This window comes from Ascidia mentula, chromosome 3 (genome assembly GCF_947561715.1).
Source record: "Ascidia mentula chromosome 3, kaAscMent1.1, whole genome shotgun sequence".
NCBI classification, from domain to species: domain Eukaryota; kingdom Metazoa; phylum Chordata; class Ascidiacea; order Phlebobranchia; family Ascidiidae; genus Ascidia; species Ascidia mentula.
Window position 1 is genome coordinate 8,516,279 of NC_138568.1, and position 26,677 is coordinate 8,542,955.

General features: G+C 42.7%; 1 protein-coding gene across 1 annotated transcript; it reads left to right on the forward strand.

Annotated features, from left to right (window-relative positions):
• The first annotated feature begins 977 nt into the window (after positions 1 to 977).
• Positions 978 to 26,507, forward strand: LOC145894068 (uncharacterized). Its single transcript, XM_082982508.1, has 11 exons — positions 978 to 1,214; positions 12,659 to 12,824; positions 13,180 to 13,377; positions 15,596 to 15,681; positions 16,093 to 16,332; positions 19,017 to 19,243; positions 21,182 to 21,317; positions 22,056 to 22,751; positions 24,556 to 24,741; positions 24,851 to 24,928; positions 25,400 to 26,507. The coding sequence occupies exons 1-11, from the start codon at positions 1,106 to 1,108 to the stop codon at positions 25,522 to 25,524; spliced, it is 2,247 nt and encodes a 748-aa protein (XP_082838634.1). The 5' UTR covers positions 978 to 1,105; the 3' UTR covers positions 25,525 to 26,507.
• Positions 26,508 to 26,677: the final 170 nt, after the last annotated feature.

Sequence of the window (26,677 nt, forward strand, 5' to 3'; positions counted from 1 at the left end):
TGAGAACAATGACAGTGCTAAGGTATAAAACTTAGACGTTTTGAATTGAGCTCGCATTAACTTGGTAATATAATCTGCTACGGACCCTGGAAGTTAGTCATTGACGCAAACACAAAGTTTGCGTCCACGCTGGTGTGGTTTTAGTTAGTTTTACTGAGCTGTTTTTAGGTAGTTTTTTTTTATTAAGTTAAGTTAATATTCTGTGGTAAGAGTAGTAATTCGATGGTACAAGAAAGAAATGCGTCAAACAGATAAATAGATAAAATCTAAACACAGCAGAGATCGTTTAGGTTAACCTGAACTACGCACCCGATCTTAACTCGTAATTATGTAAAAAAAAATCTGCGCAAATCATGAATCAGCTCAACCCCCAGGTAAAGCTATTCCCGCTGTACGAGCGAAAAAAAACTGAACGTCTCTCCAACCTACCGCCTTCTGTGGTCCCGGGTATAAATATGACGTCATAGACGAGCATTCGGCACTTGAAGTACGAGCGGATCGAAGGAATAGTCGCGCTTTCGATCATCTTCTCGAGAGAGCTGGGCGCGCGATTGTTTTTTAGATTTCTCCGCGAAAGACACGCGCGCACTCGAAAGGGTTTCGCGATATTAGGCCTGAAGGACAGCGACGCGTTCGTTAAGTGATTAGAGTGGCCAATTGTTTTCATTTGGTCAGAAGCTTGCTAATATGTCTTGCGCGTGTTTGTGTTTTTTGTTTTTTGGGGTCTTGGTTCGGAAAGAATCCTGTAGGCACTCATAGTTGAGAAGCAGCAGCAGCAATTCTGGAATTAGTTTCAAGCCTTTGTGGTATTTCAGCTTTAAGTTTTGTTAAAGATTTTTTGTACCAGAAAACCTGCTTAAGAGTGGTTTACTGAACCCAACAAACGCTTATGTCTCATTTTCAACTTGAATAATAATGATTTTACTCAGAGTAGGAAATACAATTAATTTTTCGTTTGTGTCTATGAGCAGGCAGTAAGTAAAACAATAGCAAGCGATTTTATAATCCAAGTCAGCAATCCCCGTGCGATTTCAAAACTTACACAGACTTTTACGAGTGAACTGGGACTGAGCGTCAACATCTTTAGTCTGCGGATAGTTGAGCAATGAATTGGGGTGCTGCGATGACGGTGGGACATTCAAACATGGGGCATCCTTTCGTTGGTGGGGTTGGATCTTCGCCTTCGATGACCACCCTGTCACACACGAGATCAGGTAAGCTTTCTTTTTTGTTTTCTTTTTCATTCGTAATTTTTTGTACAAAAAGAACTTATGTGTTTGGGTAGTGTTAAGTGTTTGGTTGCAACTATTGCAAACTAAAACGTGTTGTATGGGTGTCAGTCATTGCACGAGGATATTAATATTTTAGCTATATTAGAAAAGACAAGTGTTAAACATCTTTAAACTGAATCTTTTTTGTTTTTTGAGTTTTTGAATTTTCCTTGAGAGTGTAAACTATGCTAGCTTAAGGATATCAGTGTTTAGAAGCAAAATGTATCTGTTGTTGACGGACGTGAACGTTTTGAAACGCCGGCACAGCAGGGTTCGTTTGCAGCGGTCAGGTCGATTTCACCCGATTGACTTTGGTTAGCGGACAAAAGGCTTGAAAATCAAATTGATTTGCCCTTCCTCGCCTATACCGCTACGATAATTGCCTTTTATGTGTCGAAAGGCAACAAATAATTGCTTCCCCTTAATAGGCCTACAGGGAGTGCTTAGCCTTCGCTTTCTGAGCGCCAGCGCTTGCCGCCATTTTTTTAAATTGATTTGATTAGAAACGGATTTAAAATATGCTATAAGATATTCAAAGTTATTATTGTGAAATTTTATGTGTACCCTCCTTTCAGCACACATTGGTTCACATTTGGACGTATTTGGTATTTACATAAATATTTTCATCCCATATACAGATTCAAAAAACGAACATTTAAGCGGCGACCGCATATCGTTTTTCACGTATAACACAGTTCAAAACGAGGGTAGCGATTTGAATGACGTGGTTCACAACAGCGCTCCTGTTGCAATTATACCATCGGTACTTTAATACCAAACAAAATTGCGTATGTCGCTTACATGTGACGCGCGTTTACTTTTTAACGATTTCCGTTTAGCTTGTCAAAGACTAATTAGGTGTCGATCAAAATCGCAAACGCAGCTCTCCAGGGACGCCACCGCAATTCCACACTCCACACGCCGCCCAGTTTCATCAGCTTGCGCGACGCGCTGCTGCACGCAGCTCGGTACGCGTGAATCTTGGGTGAGGTTTTTCTGCTGCTTGAGCCGTGTGCATTGCTTCGCAAAATAGCGTGTGCGTTTAGCAACGTTTGTTAAAGCTGGCCCTATGGGTATTGACACACGTGTATTTGAATGTTTGATTGATGTTTTAACTTCAATCACTTGGTTGGGCGAAATTAAAAATGCAAACATAGTTAGGGTTCACAAAAATTCCTTCGCGCGTTTTTAACGGGCATTCGCATCAACAAGTTTTGTATACTCCATTTTGCTATCAGTGAAGAATGTTTGAAAAACAGTTTTAGAATATTGATTATAACACAAGTTTCATACCGTTGTGCAATTTTGTGTTTTGAAGAGTAAATTTAACACACAGCCTCCCATCGCGTCGCGTTGTTTATTGCGCGGGATCCCAACCCTGAAGATGATATTCGTAAAATTATCACCCACGATTCAGATTTTATACTCGCTTACCTTGGAGCGCTGCTCTCTCGTAGCTCAAGCACCATCCTCTCCCTGACCCACCCATACTTAAGATGTGACTTGACTACACAGGCGTATAAGCTGTGCAGCACGCTGTTTATTGCCCGTACAGTGCGTACGTCCTTAGCGCTACTGCCCCACTCGCTACGCAAATTGTTTCATGCGGTAATGTCATATTTCAACGTCAAATACTTGGTCGTGATCATATCGTACGTTAACGTGTGGTGTAACGACCTGCATATTTTGAGTGACGTAATTATGCTTGAGGCAAATCATGGATTATTACTCAGCGGTGTAAAATGAGTGATTGTCCAAGAAATTTGAGACAAGTTGTGTTCCGAAAAGGCTTTGCATTGGGATATATTTGCTGATTGTCCGATATTGATACAAAAATGCTTTTTATTTTCTTACACCTACTGAACCCATGTGTATAATGGGTTTGTTTAATGATGGGTTCAGTTGCAACTTTTGAAACTGCGAGAAACTGCAAGAAACGCCCACCCAATAGAACTCCAGCAGGGCGACCTTCCGTTGGGTCATATTGTCCTTGTGAATGGTATTAAAAACAGCGATTCGGGCTGACTGCTAAACATTTGAGTGATGGATAAGGCTCGGTTTGTTCATGTTGCAACTACCCAGTTGTAATGCAATTTCAGGATCTCTTGTTGAACATTGGTTAATGCAACCACCATCTCGTCTTATGCGCGCATGTATTTTCTTGAACCCTAAAACAAGCAGGGGGCCATATAAGGTCGCCCCGTTAAGTGCAAAAGCTATTGAGCGCGTGTGTGGTCCGTACGGTGCAGGCGAACGAAGCAATTTATTGGATTAGACCAATAGGCCTTTGGCCTAGACTCCCGAGCAATTTTACCGATTCACTGGGGTTTTCTTACGTGTCGAGATGGTCGCAAACTTTACGGCTGTAGGTAATTTGTGTGCGCCAATTTTTGTCTGTGTTTTTGCAAAAAAAACTCCGCTTAGTCATTGTGGTCTCTCAATGTCTGCCTGACTGGTAAAAGTAGTATTTTTTTATTAATCTGAAAACTGCATTGTCATGTGATCAGATGGCACAACATCGAAAGGCGTCGGGACCGTGAGGCAGAAGGCAAAACCCACTGAACAACCTGATCATAGGTAGTTTAAAACAGTTTACACGACTGTTTTTTGAAACTAAGTGCATGGATCGCGCCTCTTATCACCTCTAATTATCCCCCGCAAACCCGAGAACAAAGCGGCACGGACAAAAAAATCCGTCTTTATGACGTCAGTCGACGGTGAGCAACAACTATTACCACCGCTTAGCTATGCGCAGAGAAAAAACTAAAACCTCGACGAACGGGTCATCCCCAGGTGACGTAAACAACGCAACCCAAAACCGACGTCGCACGTCAGGTGACCCAACGAGGCCGTGACGTCACGTGGAGGAAATGGCTCGTCCTTGTTGTTGTCCCAGTGGTTGGTACGAGCGTGGCGTCGTCCTCCTATTTGCGGAAACATTAAACCGAAATGAAACGTTCGTTATAAACGGGGTTTTAAATCGGTCAGCGAAAGGGTAACATGAGTTTTTTTCTCCGGCGTAAATGAGGGAGTGTCATCTTTCCCGGCATCCCGCAGTTGTTGCGTTTTTACTGCCACCGTTCGGTCTCCATTTCAACCAGTTTCTCGGTTGTTAGTTTCCGCGGGAAATTAGCCAATTTCAGGGGACGGTTTGGAATTGGGGCAACACCGTGGGATCGATGACATTTTTCAAGACATTTGCGTTTGTTTTAAAATTAAGTAAAAAAGGCGTCATCCTGTTTTGGCAATTTGGAAAACGCCTTCCAATTAACCACCACATAACTGAACAAAGGAGCACCAAAAACAACTTTAAACAAGCATAAAAACATAATGAAATGTTTCCAAAGCGAAGTTCTGTCCATTTGCGGGTCAAAATGTACCAGCATGGCAATGGCACAGATTTTTCCATGATAATGTCAACTGCTTTAAACAAATTCTACAACTTTCCCACATTTTTCAAACAGCATTTATTGTGAATACCTTCATGCGTTTAAGGAAGGCGTGTGTTTAAATCCCCTGGTTTGCATTTTTGTGTTGGCCTGGTGCGTTGATTTAGACGCTGTTAAGATGTTAAAATCCACGCATTGACCTCAACTCCTAACCAGTTGAAAGTGTCGCGAAGGCTTACTTCAGTAAACCATTGAGCGGCCCGGGGTCAAACCGGAGTGTCGCCGGAACAATGGAAAGCGCTGGAAGACGTAGGCCCGCTACATGGGAAGTGTATCTATTCGGGCTTTGCAACTCTTGCCAGGCGACATAATAGCGCTGCCGTACATTAAGTGTTTATCGATCCCTTGCTGGGAGACACTCAGCGCACCGTGGGACAAAGCCTAATTAGCTGATTATCGCCGGAGACACCGATTCAATGAGCTTCCGTGCAAATTACTTAAACTTGGGTTTAGGTTGGATGTTAGTTGTAGCGGCGATGTTTTCTGCGTACAGTTTTGCATTGTGATTGAAATCAACGTTTGTTGTTAATTGGATGGATTTTCGAGAATACGGTAATATTTCCCAACTGCATAAGATGGTGCTTAATGGCGGATGATGGGTATATATGCAACACACAATGGCCCAAAACTGCTCCATACCGTTACAAGAACATACTTGTTACAACACATTTGTTTGTAAGATAGACTTTGCCATGAAACGTTCTCTAAACACCATCTTACAAGATCCCCGAAATGATCAAAGTAAGGAAACCGCTTGTTTTTCACTTACTACGTTGCCCCCTAAGTGTATCCTCCATGCTTATATCTGTTCACAAAGCGTTGATCAAATCACCTCTGAGCCTGGCAGAAGGCAAGGCATCTTTCTATTATAATGGTGGTTTGTTTCAAGTGTAGGTCAAGTCCAATTTTACCACTTGGCGGTCGCGGCTTTTGTCTGAGTGACATAAAGAGAAGAAAAGTGTCCCACTCACCCATCGGGCGCCTGTGGTTGTCTGTTTGCCTGACAAGAGGCGTTATTTCGTACGCAAAATTCCCTTAATATAATCAAAGAAGCTGTGTGGGGGTGGTGGCCCCTGTCTGCATACTGTAAATAGTGTAAAGATTTTTATAAATGTGTCATAGAGTTATTATGATCACATATGATAGACCTCTGGTTTAAGGTCGTGTTACGGTGGCAATTGTTTGTGTTTCGGAAGCTCTCTTAGACACATGAATTGATTGAATAGTTTAAAACTAATGGAAATTGTAACTATGACAGCACCAGGAAGGTCCTTTATCCTCCAAATGGACATCTTGCGCCTCTGGTGAAAATCTTGCCGAGTAAACTACGCAACGACGTTGGGGATTTTTTTCGGTTTTACCCGCGATATGTAAGATTAAAAATTCCAATTGTGTAATTGTCGAAATCGACGCCGCATTTTTCGCGTTGTTGAGCACGAGGTAATGTCGCCATTCGCCCCAGTGCCAAATTAAGCCTACTCACTGCGATCAGCTTACTCAAGACAAATTTTCAGAGCCAGGTTTTGGTCTCCGGAAAGATATGTGGCTCCCTTGTTGCCAAAATGTCTCATTTTAGGCCAACTGATGGGTGCGCGGAGACGTCAGGGGAAACCGTATTACGAAATATGTAGAGGGTCTTCTGCGGGGTTGAAACGAATTAGTCGGACTTGGTCTATTTTGTTTACTTGCGGGATTGACGCACAAGTTTGTTCGGAAGCTTTTGAAGCTCTTGCGCCTAAAACTGGAATAATTTTTAGGAATAACGATAATTTCTTTTGCTTTTGAATTGTTGCGCTGCAACTCGCTGCAAAAGACAACCATGTGCAACTTGCGTAATCGGTTTCATCTCGATCAACTTTTAATGAATCGACATAGCTTTCGATATGTCTTGATGCACACACATAAAAAAGCATGCATCTTTTGAAGCTTTGTTTAAAAAGGAAGCCCAGCTGGCAATGTACAAGGGATGATAATTGAATGACTCGTCGTTATATAGACTCTGTCAAAAAGCGAGATGTATTCGCGAAAACATTTATACCCGTTGAAACAACAATTCCCTCCAGTCCAATCTATCACGCCAGCCTACCCTTTTGCGTTGTTTTCCCAAGTAATGATTTTGCGGTCACTTTATTGCTCGCTATGTTTGCAAGATTTTGGGCTCTCAAATTACTTCTGTCGATCGTGGTGCTAAAATGGGTGCTTGTTGTTTTCGGGATTCTAAACTGGAGTTTCTCAATTTCTCAGCCAGTTCGAAGCTTTCTACTGTGAAAGCAGAACCATTGACTAAAACCTATAAAAGATGTTCCAGTTAGGTATTTATTATGACGCAATTTTCGAGAGCAATAAACAAACCAAACTCATGAAACTGTATGGATCCACAGGAAAACGGCTCACTGAGACAACTTTTTAAAATCTTTCGAAGGTTTAATGTCTTTCCGCAATGCGCCTTGATCAGAGGCGAAATACGAAATTACTGTTTTGTTTATTTTGTATAGAAACGAAAGCAGCCAATTGGTTTTGACCGTAATCAATATGCGTCAAAATTGGGCGTAAATTTTACTTTTGTGAAAAGTCCAATTATTCCAACAAGTCAGTGACGCATTGCTCTTCTTTTAATGGTAAACATAGAGAGCGGCGAGTAACGTAAGGACCCCTCGGTTCAAAAAATAAACGTCTCCCAGGGCCCAAGTCAGCACCTTCCCCACACGCATGTGCGTGCCGCGCAGGTGTGAACGACTCTCGTCGCTTTCACTGTACAAACATGTTTGGACAGCGCTCATAATGCGTCCCTTCCATCGTTTCCCGCCCAGGAAGTCCTTGGCTATTGTTTTTCGCTCGTCGTCTTCGCGACTTGTGACCTACGAATATGTGAACGATATGACGTATCACGTTCGCGATTTGCCATTTTAGTGTGAGAATAACTAAAATCTTTGTTGTATAATTCAATGATAATAGTGGTGGTTTTCTTTATTGCCGTAACTTTGTTGCAACCTTTCATTGTTTTTCATGTTTGTTATATGAATCATGTACAATACGCCGAGCGGGGAATTACTTCAAATTTGATGTGACATAAGGCATTAGAAGCAAATTCGCGTATGTGAAAAAGGGGTATAACGTGCGCAAAAATTTGCCGATTAAAACAAAATAAATCTTCCCAAAAAAACTGGACAGTGTTTGATTAATTGTTGTGCGCAGGATTTCCCAGAAATGAGACAAAATGTCTGATACTGAGACTGTATTAAAGGTCTCTAAAAGCCTCAGCGTCTCTAGACCTGCACTTTACCGAATTTTTCCAACTCCATCTGAACTAAAATCACCCCCACGATGCTATTACTGACGAGAAGGATTCTATCACAGAGAACATCGAATACGCAATGTGTGTATATAGGAACCCGTCGGCGCTCGAGTAATTTTCTCGTGCGGTGCTCGCTTGTGATTCTAACCACAGAAAGTGGAACGCCTTTGTTTCCCCAAGCCGCACTTGTACCAAGCCCGCACCACCCATTACCTTCGCACACCCCTTCTTCAGATGTTATATGGAAGATACCAATGGTTTTCACGAAATGACTCGCACATTCTCGCAAATACGAATAAGCCAGTGTAATATTGAGTTTTTCTACTGAGAAATTTTTTTCATGAGCGTCTGTTGAAAGGGAAAAGAAATCCTCCAAATGTCTATGGCGTCCAGGTATGTTGTGTGTCAAAGAACGCGTTAAAACAATGACTTTCGGTAGTTTTAACCGTACCCACATGCAGTTATGGCTAAACTTACAAATTCTGTTACACTATAAAGCGTATTGGGGGCGACAATTACTCTTACACTTTCCAACAGCTTGCCTCCAAGGCAACCGACACCTACATAGTCTTGTTGTCAACGCCAAACTTCTCAAAAGGTGCGAATCTCATTCCAAGGGTCCTTACAACACAAAAAAACTCGCATCGCACTTGATCGCATAACCTCACAAACCGGCACGCGTAAGTGAAATGACAAGCTCGCTTTACCTGAAGGGCCATATGCCCTTGACATAGTAAACTACAAATACCGGGGATCCATACATGGCTCAACAGTCGTGACCAAGTGGTGGCCACTCGGAAGCACTCGCGAGTCTTTTGGTCCTTCCCGCGTCTTGTGTTCGAGAAAACTGTTATAGAACTACTTCTTTAAAAGAAGATGGCACCTGCGTTTGTTGCGGTTTGACCTTGAGCCACCTACAGTATGTCGTCCGTGCTCCCCAAATCAAGGAGCTCTATGATCGTACCGGGTTTCGTATTGTTAATTCGTGTTTTGGAAAGATATTAGCCACATAGATTTTGCAAGTAAATTTCTTTCTACCTCCATATTCGTGTGTTTTTGGGCAGTTATGCTTCGCAGCTCATCAGCTGCAGTATAAAAGGTATATTTTGGGACTGTACATGGATTTATTATCATGACTATAAATATAACATTTTTATGTATATATTTGTTGCACGTATATATTTTAAATACCAGCACATTTGTTGTCGATTTGGTCGTTTAAAAAATCGTCAACAGCAAAAAGTCGAGAACTTGCCGGTCTGATTGTTCAAAATCGCCGCGATTAATCGGGTTCTCCCATGCAATCGAATTAGGCGGATAATCAGAGCGCGGTGTCCTGCTAACGGCGGGGTGTCCCGGTGCTGAATACACCCAGGAGACTTGACTCCTATTTCCTGTAAAAGTACGCTCTATTTTTTCGTAAATTATCCGCATGGCGATGCAAGAACATCATTGATATATATTTTTTTTGTGTGAACTAGTTGTTAAACTGAATATTCTAGTTGCGGATCTTGTATCCTTGCTAAGCGCCCTCCAACAGGGTATCTTATATATATATATATCGAAATAACTGTATTAAATTCATGCAAACCATATGGCTTTTGAATGTAACCAATTGCTCTGTTGCCAACTCTATTTTACAGTTTTTAATGCTCCTTTACTTTGATTTTAGTTTTTTGTTGAAGTCATGTTTCTAACTGTGATTGTGTATTTTCAGTGCATCAGTAGGTTTACGTCAGTTTTTAAAACATTTTTCGAAATCTGGGCTATTTGTCTTGACGCTTTAAAAGGGGACGCACGCATACCACAAAGCGTAAAAATTTGATTGTAACGTTTGACGAACCAAATCGACGCAACGTATTGAATTAGCCACGTTGGCACGCTCCTCTAGCCAAGCCGAACTGGTTGTGGGAGTCGGAACAAAGCAACAATGGCCGTACGCCCGCTGTCTTGCTAATTCAACGAATGAAGTCGAATGCATCGACATGGAAAGTTCAGTACTTGGCGGTTAATTTGCTGCCATTCTTGTCGCGTTGACGAACGAGGAGGCAACCGGGACCCCGTTATATACACGCGGACACTTTGATGTGTAAAGGCGTACTCAAATACACGTGGCTAATCCCTCATCGACCGTATGATTAGTGTGGACTGAATTCGTGTTGGGGGCCTATGCTCAATCTCACGTCTGAGTCAAATCAGTTTATTTTGTTTCAGGACTGTTAGTGAACATGAAAATCAATGATTGTATGATAATTTGCTCGATAAACCGATTGTCAAATGGCTGCATCAAACCAAACGGGATACGGAGTCGGATGCCTGGGAAAACCAAGCAAGATAGTTATTTCTCCCAATGTTGACATTTATGGTTTTATGGCTTCGGTTGTTGTGTTGATGTAGCGTAGCGAAGACTCCCTTTCCCCGAGGTCAGCAAGGTGGAAAGATAGACAACGCATTAGATTGTACAGGAGTGCCGACGTGCGCGTTGAGGTGCGAACGACGGAATCGCGCCAGCGTGTAGCGGAAAAGGGCCGCCCATACAGCTCCAACAGACAACTTTCGAATAAATGAGCGCCTGTCGTCCCAAGCGCTCGCTTCTGCTGTCATGGGTACCTTGTTTTTGAACGTGGCTTAGCTGTTTCGCCAAATTAAATTGAGCATCGCCGAACGCACGGGCGCCCAATTGCGCTCGCGCGTGACTTCACGGATATCAACCCTCGCGGACCGACAGCGTGGGAGAATTTTTGCAGTGAACCTTGACTGGGACTGTTTTAGGCCTACAATAACTCTTGTCGTGTGAATAAATGTCCTTAAATGCGGTTGTGGGACAAAAAAACATTAAATTTAAGATCACACTCTACTTTTAAATTGAAGTTTAATTCATTCTGTATTTTCATGATTAGTGGAAAAGTATTTGACATGCATTTTTGTTTTGTGTAAAGAAGACAATGACACTGCTGTATTTGCTGTATTAGTTAGTTACACAACAAAATAAATGCAGTCGCATTTTCGTAGAAAAACAGTATTTTTAAATGTTTCTTTGCTGCTGTCACAGTTATTTACAAATTAAATGCAAAACTGCGACGCCCTTTTTTTCTATTGTGCTACTTATTTTTTTCTATATCAAAAATTGTTGAAAACCAGGTCTAAATCCTAATTTCTTTTCTTAGGCTGCGTTTGGTTGAATGATATTTTTGAACCATAGCGGTCGAGGCAAAATTTAAAAAATATTCGTTTCCCTGAAATAAATGATGTAGTTCTCTCTCTGTAGCGAAATTTGTTGTCTCTATTCCCACAAATTGTGCAAGTGCGAAAACTGTAGGAAAGCCGAGGATTTACGTTGGTTTCCGAAACTAGAGAGCCTAAACTCCACGAGAGGTATATCCGCCATTTTGTTTCACCCCCAAATTTACCCACCCTTAGTTGGTATCTATTAGTAGTTGACTTACTAAACCCAATTTTGCACAAGCTATATGACACTTTTAGGACTGATTTGAAAAGAGCATTTGGTCGCAACGTGAATAAAATAAACGAAATAATTTGAAAAAAATTACGGCGTTTTTTGTTTAAACCGATTGGAAAGCAAAAGGTTCATATAAGAAGTTTGCATGGTGGGGTATTTAGAAACATCCTTACCGGTTTTGAAATATTTCTGTGAAAGGCAGTGAAGGATAAAAAATTATCGTAGTTTGTTCGTTAATTCTTTATGTTGACTGCCGCACAGTTATTGTCTAAAATACCAATCAACTGCCGGGCATTTCATCCGGAACTAACAGATATATATTACCACACGGGGTCTTAAATCTAAATTGACGAATTTCTTGTTTGTTTTTTAAATTGAAGAAAAATCCTTGCTATGTTTCTACATCAACATTACACGAGAATGTTCGGCAAATTCGCATGATGTACAAAACCCCCAAAGTTAAAGCCAAATCAACACATTGTGCTGATCGACCGCATGCTCACATCCAAGGCTATTACACCGGAGAAACCCTTACGGTTTGTTTGGCGTCAGAGAAAACGAGCCCAGGTTCCCAATGATTAACCGCCCGTCTATCAACCAAGCTGGGTTACCCTGCACCCATCATGCTGTCGCCCAATCCTCCCTCGATTTTCCGACCAAAATTGCGCTCCCTTTTGTCACATCCTAACGAACAATGGGCGCATTGTGTTGGGCCCGAGCGCGGATGCCCCGGGGCCCTCCGGGGTCGTGTTTTTGCGACAACACCCAATCCGAGGCCCCGGAGCTGGTAAGACGCCGCCTGTTAACGCCAGGCCGCCGATCCCTGTAATCCAGCGAAAATGCTGCAGTAATGAACATTCTGGTTTTAGCGCATTTTTCTTTAAACCGATGCTTTGTGTGTTTTTTTTCAAGGGAAAAATTGCTGGCGGGTTCATGATGTGACGTCTTCTAAAATTGCTGCATATCTTGTTACAATATTGTGGTGTTGAATGTTAAAGCCTTTGAGCTTGAGGCACCCAAATTTGTTTAACCTATTTACTATGCAGCAAACGTCATATAAATTTTCGTTGCATTTGTCGACCTGATGGAGCATTTTGAATACATTGCTGATATGTATTTTCGACCATTTTATCTTCAATTACGTTCATACTAATATGATGTATATGTATTCTTATTATTACAGGACACGGTGGAATCAACCAGTTAGGCGGTGTCTATGTCAATGGAAGACCTCTTCCAGACCAAATACGACAGCAGATCGTCGACCAAGCCCATCACGGTGTGCGCCCTTGCGACATCGCGCGGCAATTGCGCGTCTCCCACGGCTGTGTGAGCAAGATTTTGGCCAGGTTAGCTTTGTTTCATGTAAATAAGTTGCACAAATTGGTTTCCCTATGTGTGTTTGATCGGGTCATGCAAATGTAGTCCTACTGTTTTGTTTTAGAAGTGGGGATTTTTATTTAATTTTTGCTGATTCGTCAATTTAAGTATGTACTCGCATGTGTACATTTCAATTTTTAACCCACAGAAGCTAATTAATGCAGTAACATTTTGTTAGTTGGAAAGTTTAATGCTAATCCATTTTTATGCTGTAAATGTTTCGTCCATATTTTTTTAAAAACATAAACTGTGCAACGTAAAACACGTCTTAAAAACCTAGCTCGCAAGCAAGAATTGCGCTTATGCTTTGTGTTGAATTACCAGATATTACGAAACCGGAAGCATACGACCGGGCGTGATCGGAGGGAGTAAACCCAAAGTTGCAACACCCAAAGTGGTCGAGAAGATATGTGAATACAAGCGGCAAAACCCGACCATGTTCGCGTGGGAAATTCGCGACCGTTTGCTTGGGGAACAGATATGCGACCATGACAACGTGCCCAGTGTCAGTTCAATTAACAGGTTGGTGGCGTATGTATAAATGACTCGGATTCGTGACATTGCTGTGTGATGTATGTAAACGGACGGGGCGATCCTTTGACGGTTAATCACCTGGGATTGATTTTGTCATGTCGTGACAAATGCAAACTGTTCGCAGAATCTTCAATGACTCGAACGTGGCCGTTCATTGGCTGGCGATATAAAAACAGTTTCTAAATCACTGCACATGTAGTAATTTCTGTTGCGCCGATGCAAGTCTGTAAGTCTGTACGGCGCATTCGTTTTTATTGTGCAAAACAATTTCGAAAGCTAACCCTTATAGCTGGAGGTCTATGCGTAGTTCAAATTTAAATTTTCTGGTAAACCAAGCTTCTTTCCTGCGTATAAAATTGACAAGCTTGATATACAAAAATTTCTAGGATTGAGTTTTGGTCAGATATGGATTTTCTTGTTGGTTTAAACGACAAACACAACTAATGTCCCTGACATTAAACCGTTAACATTAAATATACCCAGGTAGCTTATTTAAGAAAAGACCCAATCTCTAAATATTACCAAATATTCGAACGCGCCTTCAACTTTCTTTCCAAACTATCTACAACAAGATCATGAATGTATTCCAATCCTGCACAACAGTGACTTGCGTGTCTTGGCTGGATTACTTTCCTACATCGGAAAGCCGCTAAATCCCAATATTTGGGCGCCGTTAGGTTTAACACATTTGTTGTGTTTACCCAATCGTCATTCAGAGGAAATTTAATGTTCCCATGACATACGATTGTAGCAGCCCGGTATGGGAAGAGTAACGGTCCCGATGCTTTGACGGTAATCCACAGCATTAGGTAAAATGATTGTGACTGGCCTGTGGCGCCTTGGGCCACCCAAGCACCGGCGCTCCCGGATTGGAATTAATGTGGAAAGGTAGAAAAGTGGGGATATTCGATTTTCCGCCTAAGAGACTGGATTTTGTTTGAGTCATTTGTGGGAAAGGAATATCAGGAAAATATTTCTTTGTTGGGCAGAAACGAACAACTTATGTTCTGAATAGTCAAACAATAAAAAGCCTTATTTAAAGTGTTAAGCGTCACACAACAATGCTGTGCGAAACGATAGTTTATTCCACGCTTATGTTAAAGTAAAATGAAATAATTTCGCCATTCGACCCTCTTTTTTTCCTTGAAGCTGTTTTGCTCAACTAAACCGTTGTTTTAGTCTTGTAACGTTATAAACATGATTTAAAATGAAAATTAACAGTTTCGCATGGAAATTTTCCCCTATAGTGTTTTGCCAAAGTAAAAATTGACAAAACACTGGGTTACACTAGGTACTCATAAAAGACTCATTAACTTCTTTGGTTCGGAACCCCCACAACATTCCGGGTACACTATTCGCACGCAAATTTTCCGGCTTGAGTCATAGCAGGTAATTTCAACACAGAATCATCCGCGAGCGAAAATAGAAACCGGGTCTAAAAACCGCTTTACTGAAGGTCGTTTAAACAGGGACCCAAAATTTCAACCGCACGTCTGGCCAATACCGTCTTGATACTTCGACACCTTGGAGTCATTAGAAGACGTCGTCTTTGCGTGGGGGTTGAATTCCTACCGGTGCAGGGGTTTTGTACGTGATATGTCTGCCGACCTGTCTTTCCGTTTCTCATAATCCAAGCAGCGCTTCGTATTTACGTTAACATTTACGCGGCGCAGTGGGCGCGTGAATCATCGAAGTGGCATGCGACGTACGCATGTCTGCAAAATTGCCAGAAATTGAGTTAAATTGACAGTCAACCAAATCGTTCGATTTTGCATATTAAACTACCAGGTATATGAACAATAATAGCATGGACAACGACAGAACCATGTTATCTGGCGCCCATGTAAAAGATAACTTACCATGTAAACTTGGTCAACAACTTTGGAGTTTACTCTTGTTAATCCAGTTTGAAGTTTATTCTATATATCGCTTACAAGAAAAAATAATTTGCTTTGCAAAATTTATCCCCGTCGAAGGGATCCGAATAAATCAAAAAAAAGGAATGGCGAAATTTTGTTCTGAAATGTGCTTTTGGTATTTCCTTCGCATCGAAAAGTCAAACTGATGCATCGTCTCTGATTTCAAACTAAAGCGAACAAGACATCCGCACGACACGCTTCGCAGGCGATGTTAATACATGCGGGTGCAACATGGGATCCTGTAGTGTTCTTCCCTCCGATTTACTGGATTAATTTCAACTTTTCAGGATCGTGCGCAACAAAGCGGCGGAAAACGCGAAAAATCACCCTCACTTGTCGCACGTCGCCGCGGGAATGGGGCAACCTGGTTTGGGTAAGTAGAAAGACATGTTCTACTGTTTTCGTGATGCTGCGGTAAACTAAGTTCGAATTGATGTGATGGAATCGTGTCTGTTGGCGTTCACGACAAAATGCTTGAAAAGTTCCATATTTTGAAACGAGAGGTTACGTGGGAATTAACTTGATATTCAAATCGTTAAACGTATAGTGTGTTTTGTTTCAACCGTATTCTTCTTTTAAATCACATTTTTCCCTATTGATTGAGTTCTACATTAAATGCTTGTGATGTTGTGTGTTTTTACAAAATAATTTGTAAATTTATGACTGTTGTAACAAAAGCAAGTCAACTATCCCCATTAACTTTGCGAGTTGCTTGTCAGCAATCGTTGAAATTTCGAATATTTTTGTTTTTCCAACCCCTAAACAAACAAATAATAATAAACAGGAATGACTTCCTCCTGCGTTCCAACTTCCATGATGGTTGAACACGACGTCCGCAATTCCTACACCATCAACGGTCTCCTGGGGCTCCAGGCGCCAAATTCCCTCCCCCCTCCTCCTTCCATCCAAGCTGTGACGTCATCGGAGGTGGCCGGTCACCCCTCGATGTACTACAAACACCCCCACGTCAGTCCGACTGCCAACCACCCTCCGCACGCCATGCAGATGTACCCTCATTCACACGGTGAGAAAAAGCTGTTAACGCTTCTTTAAGCAGGGGGGACTGTACTGATGCAAGTTTTATTTAGTGGCGATATGACTATTCCGTTTTGGTTTTTGCGAGTACAGGCAACTTAGACAATAGTAATACAGTTGTGATCCTTAACGCGTTGCGGTGTTTTGGCCTCAGGTTTTGTGTCGCATTAGAATTTATCAACACAGATCCGTTGCTAGCATAGATCGAATTATAACCTGAATGCACAACACTATCGCGCACAGACAAATGAAACCAAACAACGATTCCTTGCACATTTGCACGTTGGTTCGTAGTTTTTGAGGTACAAAATCAACAACCTTTGCCCACAGCACGGGACGTTTCAGACATCCCAAAGTGCTAGCTATCGCGTTTCGCCGAGCAGCATTTTTGCACCGCAGTGTATCGGATTGCTTAAAAGAACTGAAATGATTTTTTTTTCTTATCTCAAACAACCGCAGACACCTGTTTAAAACCATGCAGGGCCCCTTTGTTTTCTTGGCTACGTTTGTAAACTCCAACAGGTATGTGAGGTCAAACGCCTCAGACTTCTTAGCTAGTTTGCGCAAAGATTCGCTTTCCAGAAGATACCCAATTACCTCATTATAAAGCTGGGCAAAAGGTCGGCACTGCTGTGTTTGACTTGGCGCAGTGCACGTGCTTGCTGTGGACCGAGGCAATTAGATAGAAAATTTTTCGTAATTTTCTACGTCCTTTTTTATGGATTATTGTTTTACTTGCACTGCGGAAAACCACGCGAGATGTCCAACATTCCTGCAGTTGTTATGGCTGTACACCATTTTTTAAACAACTATTTACAAACATTTCGGACTTTAATTCCTTTATATTAGCTTTGAGTATATCCACACAGGAAACCGCAGCCTTAAAGCAAATCAAAAAGTGCTGGTTAGTCATCGCCAATATCGTGTGACTGCCAGGTAAAACCTGACCAAATTCAATCTCAGGTCCTTAACCAGGCCGATTTGGTGAAAATTACGTTGTGCCACGCTATAAAGGTTTGGTAAGTGGTGCAATTATAATTAGGCCTTTGGAAACAGAATATTATTCCAAAATCATAAACGATTCCCTTCGTTATAAGATGACCCTTTTTGTGCACAAGCAAACGGATTAAAATGTTGCACTGTACGTAGTTTTGCGTAAAAATAAAGCGTCTTACCATTATCACACAGAGGTGTTTGAAGCGACCACAACCTGATGAGCGTCAGCGCATTTTTATACCTTTCCAATTCCCCCCCCCTCCCAAAAGCGAAACGCAACCCCCCAATTGCGTGCAATTACCGGGTCCGACGCGCGGAAATTGCCGCCTGATGAAAGTGGCCCGAGGGCGAAAAATACCATCGGCCCAGTTTTGGGGCCGCGTCTTGGCTCCTCGTTACGCGATCGCATGTCCCTCATTCCGTGCGACTTGCAGTGTCCTCATTCCTGTCCTGACGTCCTCCCTCCGAGGGTTGAGTCACTTGTGTACGTCGAACACAGTCCCAAACCGCCCTGCGCATCATTTTTAGCCCGTGGGCTAATCCCACAATGGCTTTTGTTTACGGGGTAATCACTGGGCGCTGATTTCTCCCGCTTTCACGACCGTTTTGTGTTGGACAATCTCCCCTTTCCCACCGTGCGTTAGTCGCCTGCGCCGAATGCTTAAGCGATTATTCGGAACCGTATACACAACTAGATAATCCCTGCGTGGGCGTGGGTATTTCAACATCTCCCACTGTTCGTAAATCACTTGCACAAAAGCCTTAAACTGTTGTCATTTAGGCACACGCCCTTTCACAAGCACGTACGCTCTGACGCCAAATGAGAATAGAGCCGCACTTAGCGGAGGAGAAATTACACACGAAACTCGTCAGTGTTTCCAACAGTTTAATTCCAACATAACAGCGATGTAAACTAACGAGGTCCCGATAAGGTTCGTCCGAAACACTCACATGACTAAGGCTATTCTTGGTAAACTAAGTCTTGGGCGATGGAGTGGAAAATGCGGTACACTCCTTTTGGCAGTTATTTCCAATTTGGTCTGTTTCTAAATGTGGTTACGGTTTTGCTTCTTTAGGCATCAAATATATCTTTAGAAATTAACCTGACGTAAGGTGATAGGTGATATGCGAAAAGTTGGTAACTTTTGGAGTTTTACGAATTTTGTGAAATTGCAAATCATTGTTACATCATGTATGTTTAAAAGACAAACTAAATGCCGACAATCGACCTATCAGATGTAAACACGTTACATGGTGAATTTGTTTCCTATGCTGTATTGCTTTATATCGCACTCATCACTACACCAGGCGCAGAGGTGACTTGCACCAAAAACTATGCCATAAATAATGTTATTTGCAGCTCTTTGGTTTTCCTTCACATATGTTCTTGGGTACCCCCAAAAATATTCTTTGAAATTGTAGCGGAAACGAAATCGCCACTTTACCTATGTAAACACCGTGTGAGGTAGACAATTTGCTGCCTAAAACAACTTTGAACGATCACATGAAAATATAGCTTGTGTTTATGGCATCGAGAGGCGGCAACCAAAGATTGAAATATAATTGCTCAGGACGTTGAAGCACAACTGCGCCTTGTTGACAATATCCACACCTGGGCTTCCTTTGTACGCCCGACGTCCGTTCCCGCCTTTTATCACACCTTGCTTTGCTCGACAGAGAACGGATATGCGGTAAACTTGCCCGTCGACCTTAACCACCGTCCTGTAGCCAACGGTTACCCGGACCGATTTGCTCCAACTTCTTCGTCCCCTCTGCCCGTCCAGCAAGCACACAACGGTGTTGATGTGATTCAGCAACATCACTCTTCACAGCCGCCGCACCCATTGCGCCCCTTTGTGGTGGAGCAACACGGCGGCAAGGACATGATGGGCGCCGGAGGAAAGGTGGGTTGTATAAGTGTTGGTATTCATTCCAAAATGTGGATTTAGTCTATATCTGCTCAAATTGCATTTCGATCCATACCATAAACATAAATACCTAAAATTTGACTATTTTTATCTTTATCATAGTAAAAAGGAAACTGTAAACCTTAACTGTATTCACTAACCCACAACAAGTAATGACCCTGGTTGCTGTCAATAACCCCACATTATACCCTTATACGCCGAGTAGTTTAAAGTGCGGGCGGTGACGTCAGAGAATCCTGTCTTCGTATTTACTAAAAACAAACAGTTTAACGATGTGCAACGCCCATGTTACCCTTGGCAACAACACTGTTGTTTAAATTGTGATGTTTTGTGTTGCAATACGAAACAACCCGTTCGAGATCAATGGCAAAGTCTTGCCTTTTCAATTTATAAAACTTACTGTATTACAGAATACTTGCGAAAATAACTAAGTCGGCCCCTCAGGTAGATTTAACCGTCAACACAGTTTGACAAGCTCTCGAGCTCTCAAGCTGATGAACTACGCCAGTCTCAGCCACCTTCATTAAACTCCATGCACCCAACATAGCCCCGCAAAATCTGCGCACCGACACATGTGTTGACACAGTACCTGATCTCTCTTGAACGAAGGGTGTACCACAGGGTGTCATATTAGGCCTCTGTTTTGCGATCATTGCTTTGCAGTCGGCACCATCCAAGGCGATGCAGGTGCGCTGTCAACACTCGTGGAGAGCATTTGGCCTCGACTGGCAAACCGCACTACATGTAATTTCGTCGCCGCGATAGTTGCCGTGTTATTGGTATAAGCACACAAGCGCCATGTTTCGAACGTATACAGTACGCCCTCTATCCATCCGTCGGTTAATTTACTGCGTATACACAATTCTCAAGGTCTGTTTGGATAGGGTTAAATTTTGGTTTAATCTGCTCATTAGCTGTAGGCCTGTGAGTCAAAGGCACGTTTTCCTTGCTAAAACGGTCGTACATAACAAGGCATCCCGGTGAGGCCAAACCCCTTTGCGCAGGCGGCAACTATGTTTACATAGTACATAAACCAACTCGCCCCAAGGCCTTGTGAGCTCGCGTGCACCAAGCTACCCCAGCTCCGAAACCGTGCGCTTTTACTAGATGATAGATCCGCCCGCGGAACCCCATTGTTTACCTGCCTGAAGCGGTGGAATGCATTTCTGGCCAAAAAGCTGAGCGCATTGTTCGCTCCACGCCGTCCTTTTGCCGTCCCGCTCGTACACTGTTATTACCGCCTCAGAGGCTCTCGCCTGAACCCGCGGGTTTTACAAAAATGGGGGCTCACTGCGAGGTAAGCAACCCCAAAATGTGCTCGTAATGACCGTCCAGCGGCTTCCAGGGACGCCGCAATGAGCCCGGCCTGCCCTTTCATCATAGGCGACCTGACTCGTCCGGGCTGTGCTCTTCGTAGGCAATTTTCCTACGCGCCGGGGCGAGACGCTTTAATACCATCAACAGTGCTAAGCCCATTGGCTACACGGTGCCATGTTGGCGAATTAAGGCTGACTTGGGGACATTGCAACCGAACGTTGGAACCAAATTGCGCCACAATTTCGCGTCTGTGAAGTTGTTGGATATTGGATTTCCCCCGCAACTGTGTAGATAATAAATATATCACTTAATTTGTGTAGTAGTATTTCCCACGTACTTAAAATAGGTTTATTCAGTTGAGGTTTTGTTTGTATTTGGCTTAAAATTCTACGATGACAGCTCTTTGTATAAAAAAAGGTTTTAAAATGAATAGATGGGTTTTTCAGTACAAAATGCATCAAAATAAGTTGTAATAGACCTTTGTTTTTTTACCTTATCGTGTCGACATATTGTACATTCCGCTGCAGCCCAAAGGTTTCATTGAAATTCTAATAATTTTAGCTTGTCGTATTTACTATTTCATGCTTTACAAATTAGGGGCACACAATGCTCAATGGGGAATATGGCGGCTATTCTCTGTGCAACGTTCGCTCGACATCGACGTCGCCCAGTATGATGGGCGGGAATTTGGGACTCCCACGTCCGGGAAGCGCAACATCAAATTACCCTGCAGGTGGGTTGCGAATGGTGTTGTGCGATATCTAATTCGTTGCATGACATGTGTATGAGAAATTGAGAACAAGTTTGTTGTTTGGAATCCGCTTAGACTACCTTTCAGTTGAAGTTGATTTTTTACGGCATTTTAAAAGTTACGATATGTCGATTCTTAATTTGCTGACTGATGAAAACAGTCTCACTGCTTGTCATATTTATTATCAATTGGAATATTTTTAAAGAAACTATGATTTACTCTAACAAATGCAACATCACGATTTGTATATTATGCGCAATTGTGAAACCACTTAATCATATGGATTTATACATTTACGCACATTTCAGCGTTGTGAGTAAACTGTTTAATGAGTAGTGCACAGAAATACAGAGTGTGTGTGTGTGTGTGTGTGTGTGTGTGTGTGTGTGTGTGTGTGTGTGTGTGTGTGTGTGTGTGTGTGTGTGTGTGTGTGTGTGTGTGTGTGTGTGTGTGTGTGTGTGTGTGTGTGTGTGTGTGTGTGTGTGTGTGTGTGTGTGTGTGTGTGTGTGTGTGTGTGTGTGTGTGTGTGTGTGTGTGTGTGTGTGTGTGTGTGTATCATTTTAATGGATGTAAATCGTATTCGAATATCCTCAAATACCAATATATGTTGTCTGTAACATCATTTTGTTTGTGTTTGTTTTCATCCTTTACCCAAACCCGTTATGAAACCCCGGTCATTTTTCACACATTACCACACATACATAATACACATAAAAACAGCCATGGAAACTGCTAGAAGCGGTGATGAAAATGTAAATGTCAAGGAGGAAGTTGATTCTAAGGCTCACTCTCATGACCGAAACATGTCCGACGGAGCCAAAGCGAAATCCCCGCCACAACATTTGCAACCTGGTAAACTTCCCAGTCGAGAAAGTTCTCCGATGGGCAGCCGCTCGCCGCAGTCTGTTCAACTTACCACACTGCAGCCGGCCAAACCAAAGGCGCCACCTGGCGGATCGCGTCAGGGGTCCCCGAACTACCCGGGTCCTGATAGTCAGGGCTCTGTTCCCGGTAAACCACATTGTCCTGACGGGGTTCATCAGCTCGGTGGTCAGTATAAGGCAATGCCGAAAAGCGACTCATCCACAACGACAAACTTTCAAATACCACAAGTAAAGCTCACCCAGGTGCCTCCTCGTCCCTACCACGAATATACAGCGGAACAACCTTACCCTAACCCAACATCTGCTCCATACTATCACCCAAACCCACCACATGGAGCATACGGCTCACATTCTGGTGACCCCGCTTTTTCTTCCGCTCATCATTTGCCTCTGCCCCCTGTACCCTCTTTCTTGCACGGCCCGATCCATCAAGCATACACCGATCCGAGTCACCGTCATCCCCATCATCATTACGTCACTTCTACGTCATCAGCGGGTCACTATTCACCTACTCATACGACGCGCTCGACAGGTACTGCGGCGGTCGTGCATGGGGCATGGTTTAGCATGTGCATGTGGCATGTAAACAATCCTAAAGGGCGTCTTTGCAATCATGTTTTTAAGCATTGTATTTTTATGTGCATGCCAGCTCCACAAATTGTGGTCATTGTAATGGAAAAGAAGCAAAATTCTTTCCAATCCCGTGCCAAGAGGTCACGTATGCCTGTTCCCTTACACTATGTCAATATCATGGGCCTCTACGCACGCCTTTTTTGGAACAGTTTTAGGTCAGGTTTGCACAGGTGCAGCAAGAACTTTCATCACAGAAACGTGAAAACCACCAGGCACGTGTTTCGTTACGTGATAGGCCCTCGTAGTTATATTTCCCCGGTAGCGCTTAGCGACGCGTAAAACGGCGAGGATTAGAGGAACTTAAGTCGCGGTTGTTTTTCCAAAAACTGTTTGTTGCTCAACACCAGCAACAAATGCCCCGCTTGCTCCGGTAAACGTAGGGAACAGGTGCAGTAAACAAACGAACACCTGTCCGATAAACCGTTAACAGGTGCCTTTTGTTGCATGTGGTTCAAGGTGCATCACGATCGTAAGAGTAAACGCACATGTTCGATTAAATGTTCAGTTAGTTGAGAACTGGACAAGCAAGACTATTCGTCTGTCAGCCTAGCCTACTAAAATCCTGATAGAGATTTAGATGCCTAAATTGCCATAATTTTAAAGCGACAAGGTTTGTGTTTTATTACAAAAGCATTGCTATATTGCTTCGCACATGCGACCTGTGTTTGGCATTGCATTCGTACTAATGTAGAAACGTTTAAAGGTTTCCCTCGTTTTTTCTTCCATCCAAGAGTTCAAACTTTTTCCCTGTTGAAATTTGATCTGTGACCTGGTGGCAGTAAAAATACACCGGTCCCCAGAAATCATTTGACTCGAACGCTCCGGAAATCGCCCCTTCTTTCCGTTGTTTAAGCGCCGCGCGTTGTTCCGCAGGCCGCAAACGGCTTTGGCAACTGCAATGACGCGCATATAACGTCCTCCAAACATTTTCACTGGTGCGGTTGCAAGTAACAGGTACCTAATTACACCTGCTGGGACTTTCGCACATGGATGAGCACGCATATCACCCTCACGCGCTGCGGCAAACCACGAATTTCCAGTGCACAGCAGCGGGAGACCGAGAATTTCCTGTTTGTTATCCTGTTTCGTTCCCCGGGAGTGTGTTTTAATTTAGTTCCTCCCGACCTCTTTTTCCTGTGAACCAAGTTCCAATACTGCTTGTAAACCATACAGTCGATAGCATCCTCTGCCAGGGCGTCCCCGTCACATTGCAGCCCACTTCCGAGAAAGGCCCGAGTTCCTGCTTCCCCCGGGCCCCGAAATCGAATTACAAACCCGCCCCCGTCTGTTGTAGAGCTCTAATTGTGCTCTGGCATCACGTTACGGTTGCACACTTGGCACCTTCCTTTGTTTAATGAACAGCCCACCGCATGCAATTAGCGTTCCATTCTGTTTCCTCACTAACATCCGTTTTCTTCGTTCGGTTGACGGTAGTCACGTTTTGTTCCACTTGTTTTATTTGAATGTATATAATCACAATAACCGGTACTAACTCAAAACCACCTCACCTTGTTGCTGGTAGTCACCGGTTCTATACTTGGCGTTTCAGCGAACCGCTTGCACAACCTAACAATGCCCCTGCGTTTTGTTGCGATTCCATTATTTTCCCAATGCGGCATGACCTATACAATTGCTATTAGCACAACTTCTTTGTTGCATCTTTTGTAGCAACCAAAATCGATTACACACTTTCTTAATGACAGGTGAGAACTGCGACGCAAGTGGAAGTCCCGGATGTAGTTCGCTCGGATCAAGTTCCATGTCACCCAATAACAGCGCCCCTTATAACCAGATGCCTACGGCCGCGGGAAGTTTTTCGGCGAACGTTCAAAGAGCAACTCAACCTCCAATTATGACACAGAACCAGGCAACCTACGGTACCCCTACCGGTAAGCACCAGGATTAGACAAAAAAACGATGGCCTATGAAAATGTGATCTGTATTTACTGGTTAAGATGTCATGTCGGACTGGATATTTAAAGTAAACTCTCATTGCAGATTACTCAAATCAACCGAACATCTGCCAACCCTACTCCACCTACAGCAACGATTGGAGAAAACAGCAATCATCAGGCGGTAAGCGATATACTGAAACAAATTAACAGAATAGTTTAAAATATTTTAACATGTTTCACGTTGGGGTAATCATAAAAGTGCTTTTTGCCTTGCGATATTTAACTTGCTACCTCGGGCGTTTCTTTTTTGCTGAACGGTGATTTAAACCCAGGTCACCCGGACAAGAATTCCAATTAGTTTTTTTTCCAGTTATATGGGTTTGCCTTTGGGTATTGCCCGCTTAAACACTACCCGTTTGTTATTTCTGAAGATAAATAGGTAGAAAGTGCTGCCACCTGGTGGATTTGACCCAATATTACAATGCTCGGCACCTTTTTAAGACGCGACGTCATGTTTGTCAACAAATTATTACCCAATCCTGAACAACTGGACATATCCCAGCAATTTCCTGCTTCACATCTGCTTTCTGTTTTGAACGGAAAAATTGACAAATATTTCGCACGTGACAGGATGATGTTTTTTTTACCTTAGATCACTCCTCTGCCGAAACAACTGGACAAAATAACATGACCGGAGAAGATTCTGGAATTATGAATCTGCGCATGCGCACCAAAGAACACTCTTCGGCATCCGTGGGTCTAATTAGCGCACAGTGACGCCACCATTGACAATGGCATCCGAATGGCATCAGTAAAAGACAAAGTATACATCTTGCAACGGTGTATTGGTTAACGGGTTGTCGCCCCACTAGACAAGCTGCGTTATTAAATTCTTTTTGTTGTAATCTTTTGATTTGTATCATACATTTTGTAATGTCGCTGTGTCCTGGTCTTTGTGCATAAATGTGCCACTTCAACTTCAAGAATACTTCAAAAATTCTGTAAGATGGACTTGAATGAAAAAACAAATTCTTCAGGATCAATCTGTGACGGATTAACCACGACTGTCTTCATCCCACCTGCTTTTATTTTTCTTCAGATGATTTCTTCATATTACTAAATGAACTTGTTAGTTTTTAAGTCATTGTAAATGCATTTTGAAATTGTCAGTACGATTTTTGTCGTTTTTTTGCCACCTACCCGTCTTCAATCTTACCAGTAGCCGATTTCCCGTTTGTTGTTTTTGTTTGTTTGTGTGTCATGTGTCCTTTTTTTTTTCTTCAGTATCGCCTATTATTAGACCGAATCAATGCGTTACCTTCAAATAGGTGGATTTACACACTATCCGAAATACGTTGCTGTCTATTTTCGTTTGCAAACTCCACCCGGATCGGTTCCTGCTTGAAACTGTAGCTGCACAGAAATACTTTGGTTATTTTCTTGTATGTAAATTAACAGTCACTGGTACCCCATTGTGGTTAAGTGTAATGACGGACTCAAAAATGTAAACTGCGAACAAACGCGGTTGGGACTCGTTTTTAAAACTGCTCCAAATCTTTCCAACGCTTGTCCACTGCCATTATACGGTATATAGCTAAACAAGCCATTTAGCGCTTAGCCGAGTATGCTGCTGTTTTTTCTTTACCATTATTGCATTTTTGATTCATGGATGAGTGCAACAGTGACTTTCTGATACACGTGAAAGTAAGACATGGCGCCATTTCATTAATTTGATCTTCGAATAAACATTTTGTGGAGTGTAAGAAAACATGTCGAATACTGCAGTTGTTCTAACAAACTTGAGTGAAATTGATGCACAGGAAAATAGGATTATACATATGTCTTGTGTCTAGTGCACAAATTAAAGCATGAAAAGCTATTTCGTATCTTGTTTGATATAATTTAGTAACACGTGACTTTTCATCATCTT

Coding starts and splice junctions, on each gene's coding strand:
- LOC145894068 (XM_082982508.1), top strand. CDS start 1,106: ATGAATTGGGGTGCTGCGATGACGGTGGGACATTCAAACATGGGGCAT. Junction 1,215..12,658: donor CCTGTCACACACGAGATCAG/GTAAGCTTTCTT, acceptor TTATTATTACAG/GACACGGTGGAATCAACCAG. Junction 19,244..21,181: donor TGATGGGCGCCGGAGGAAAG/GTGGGTTGTATA, acceptor TTTACAAATTAG/GGGCACACAATGCTCAATGG.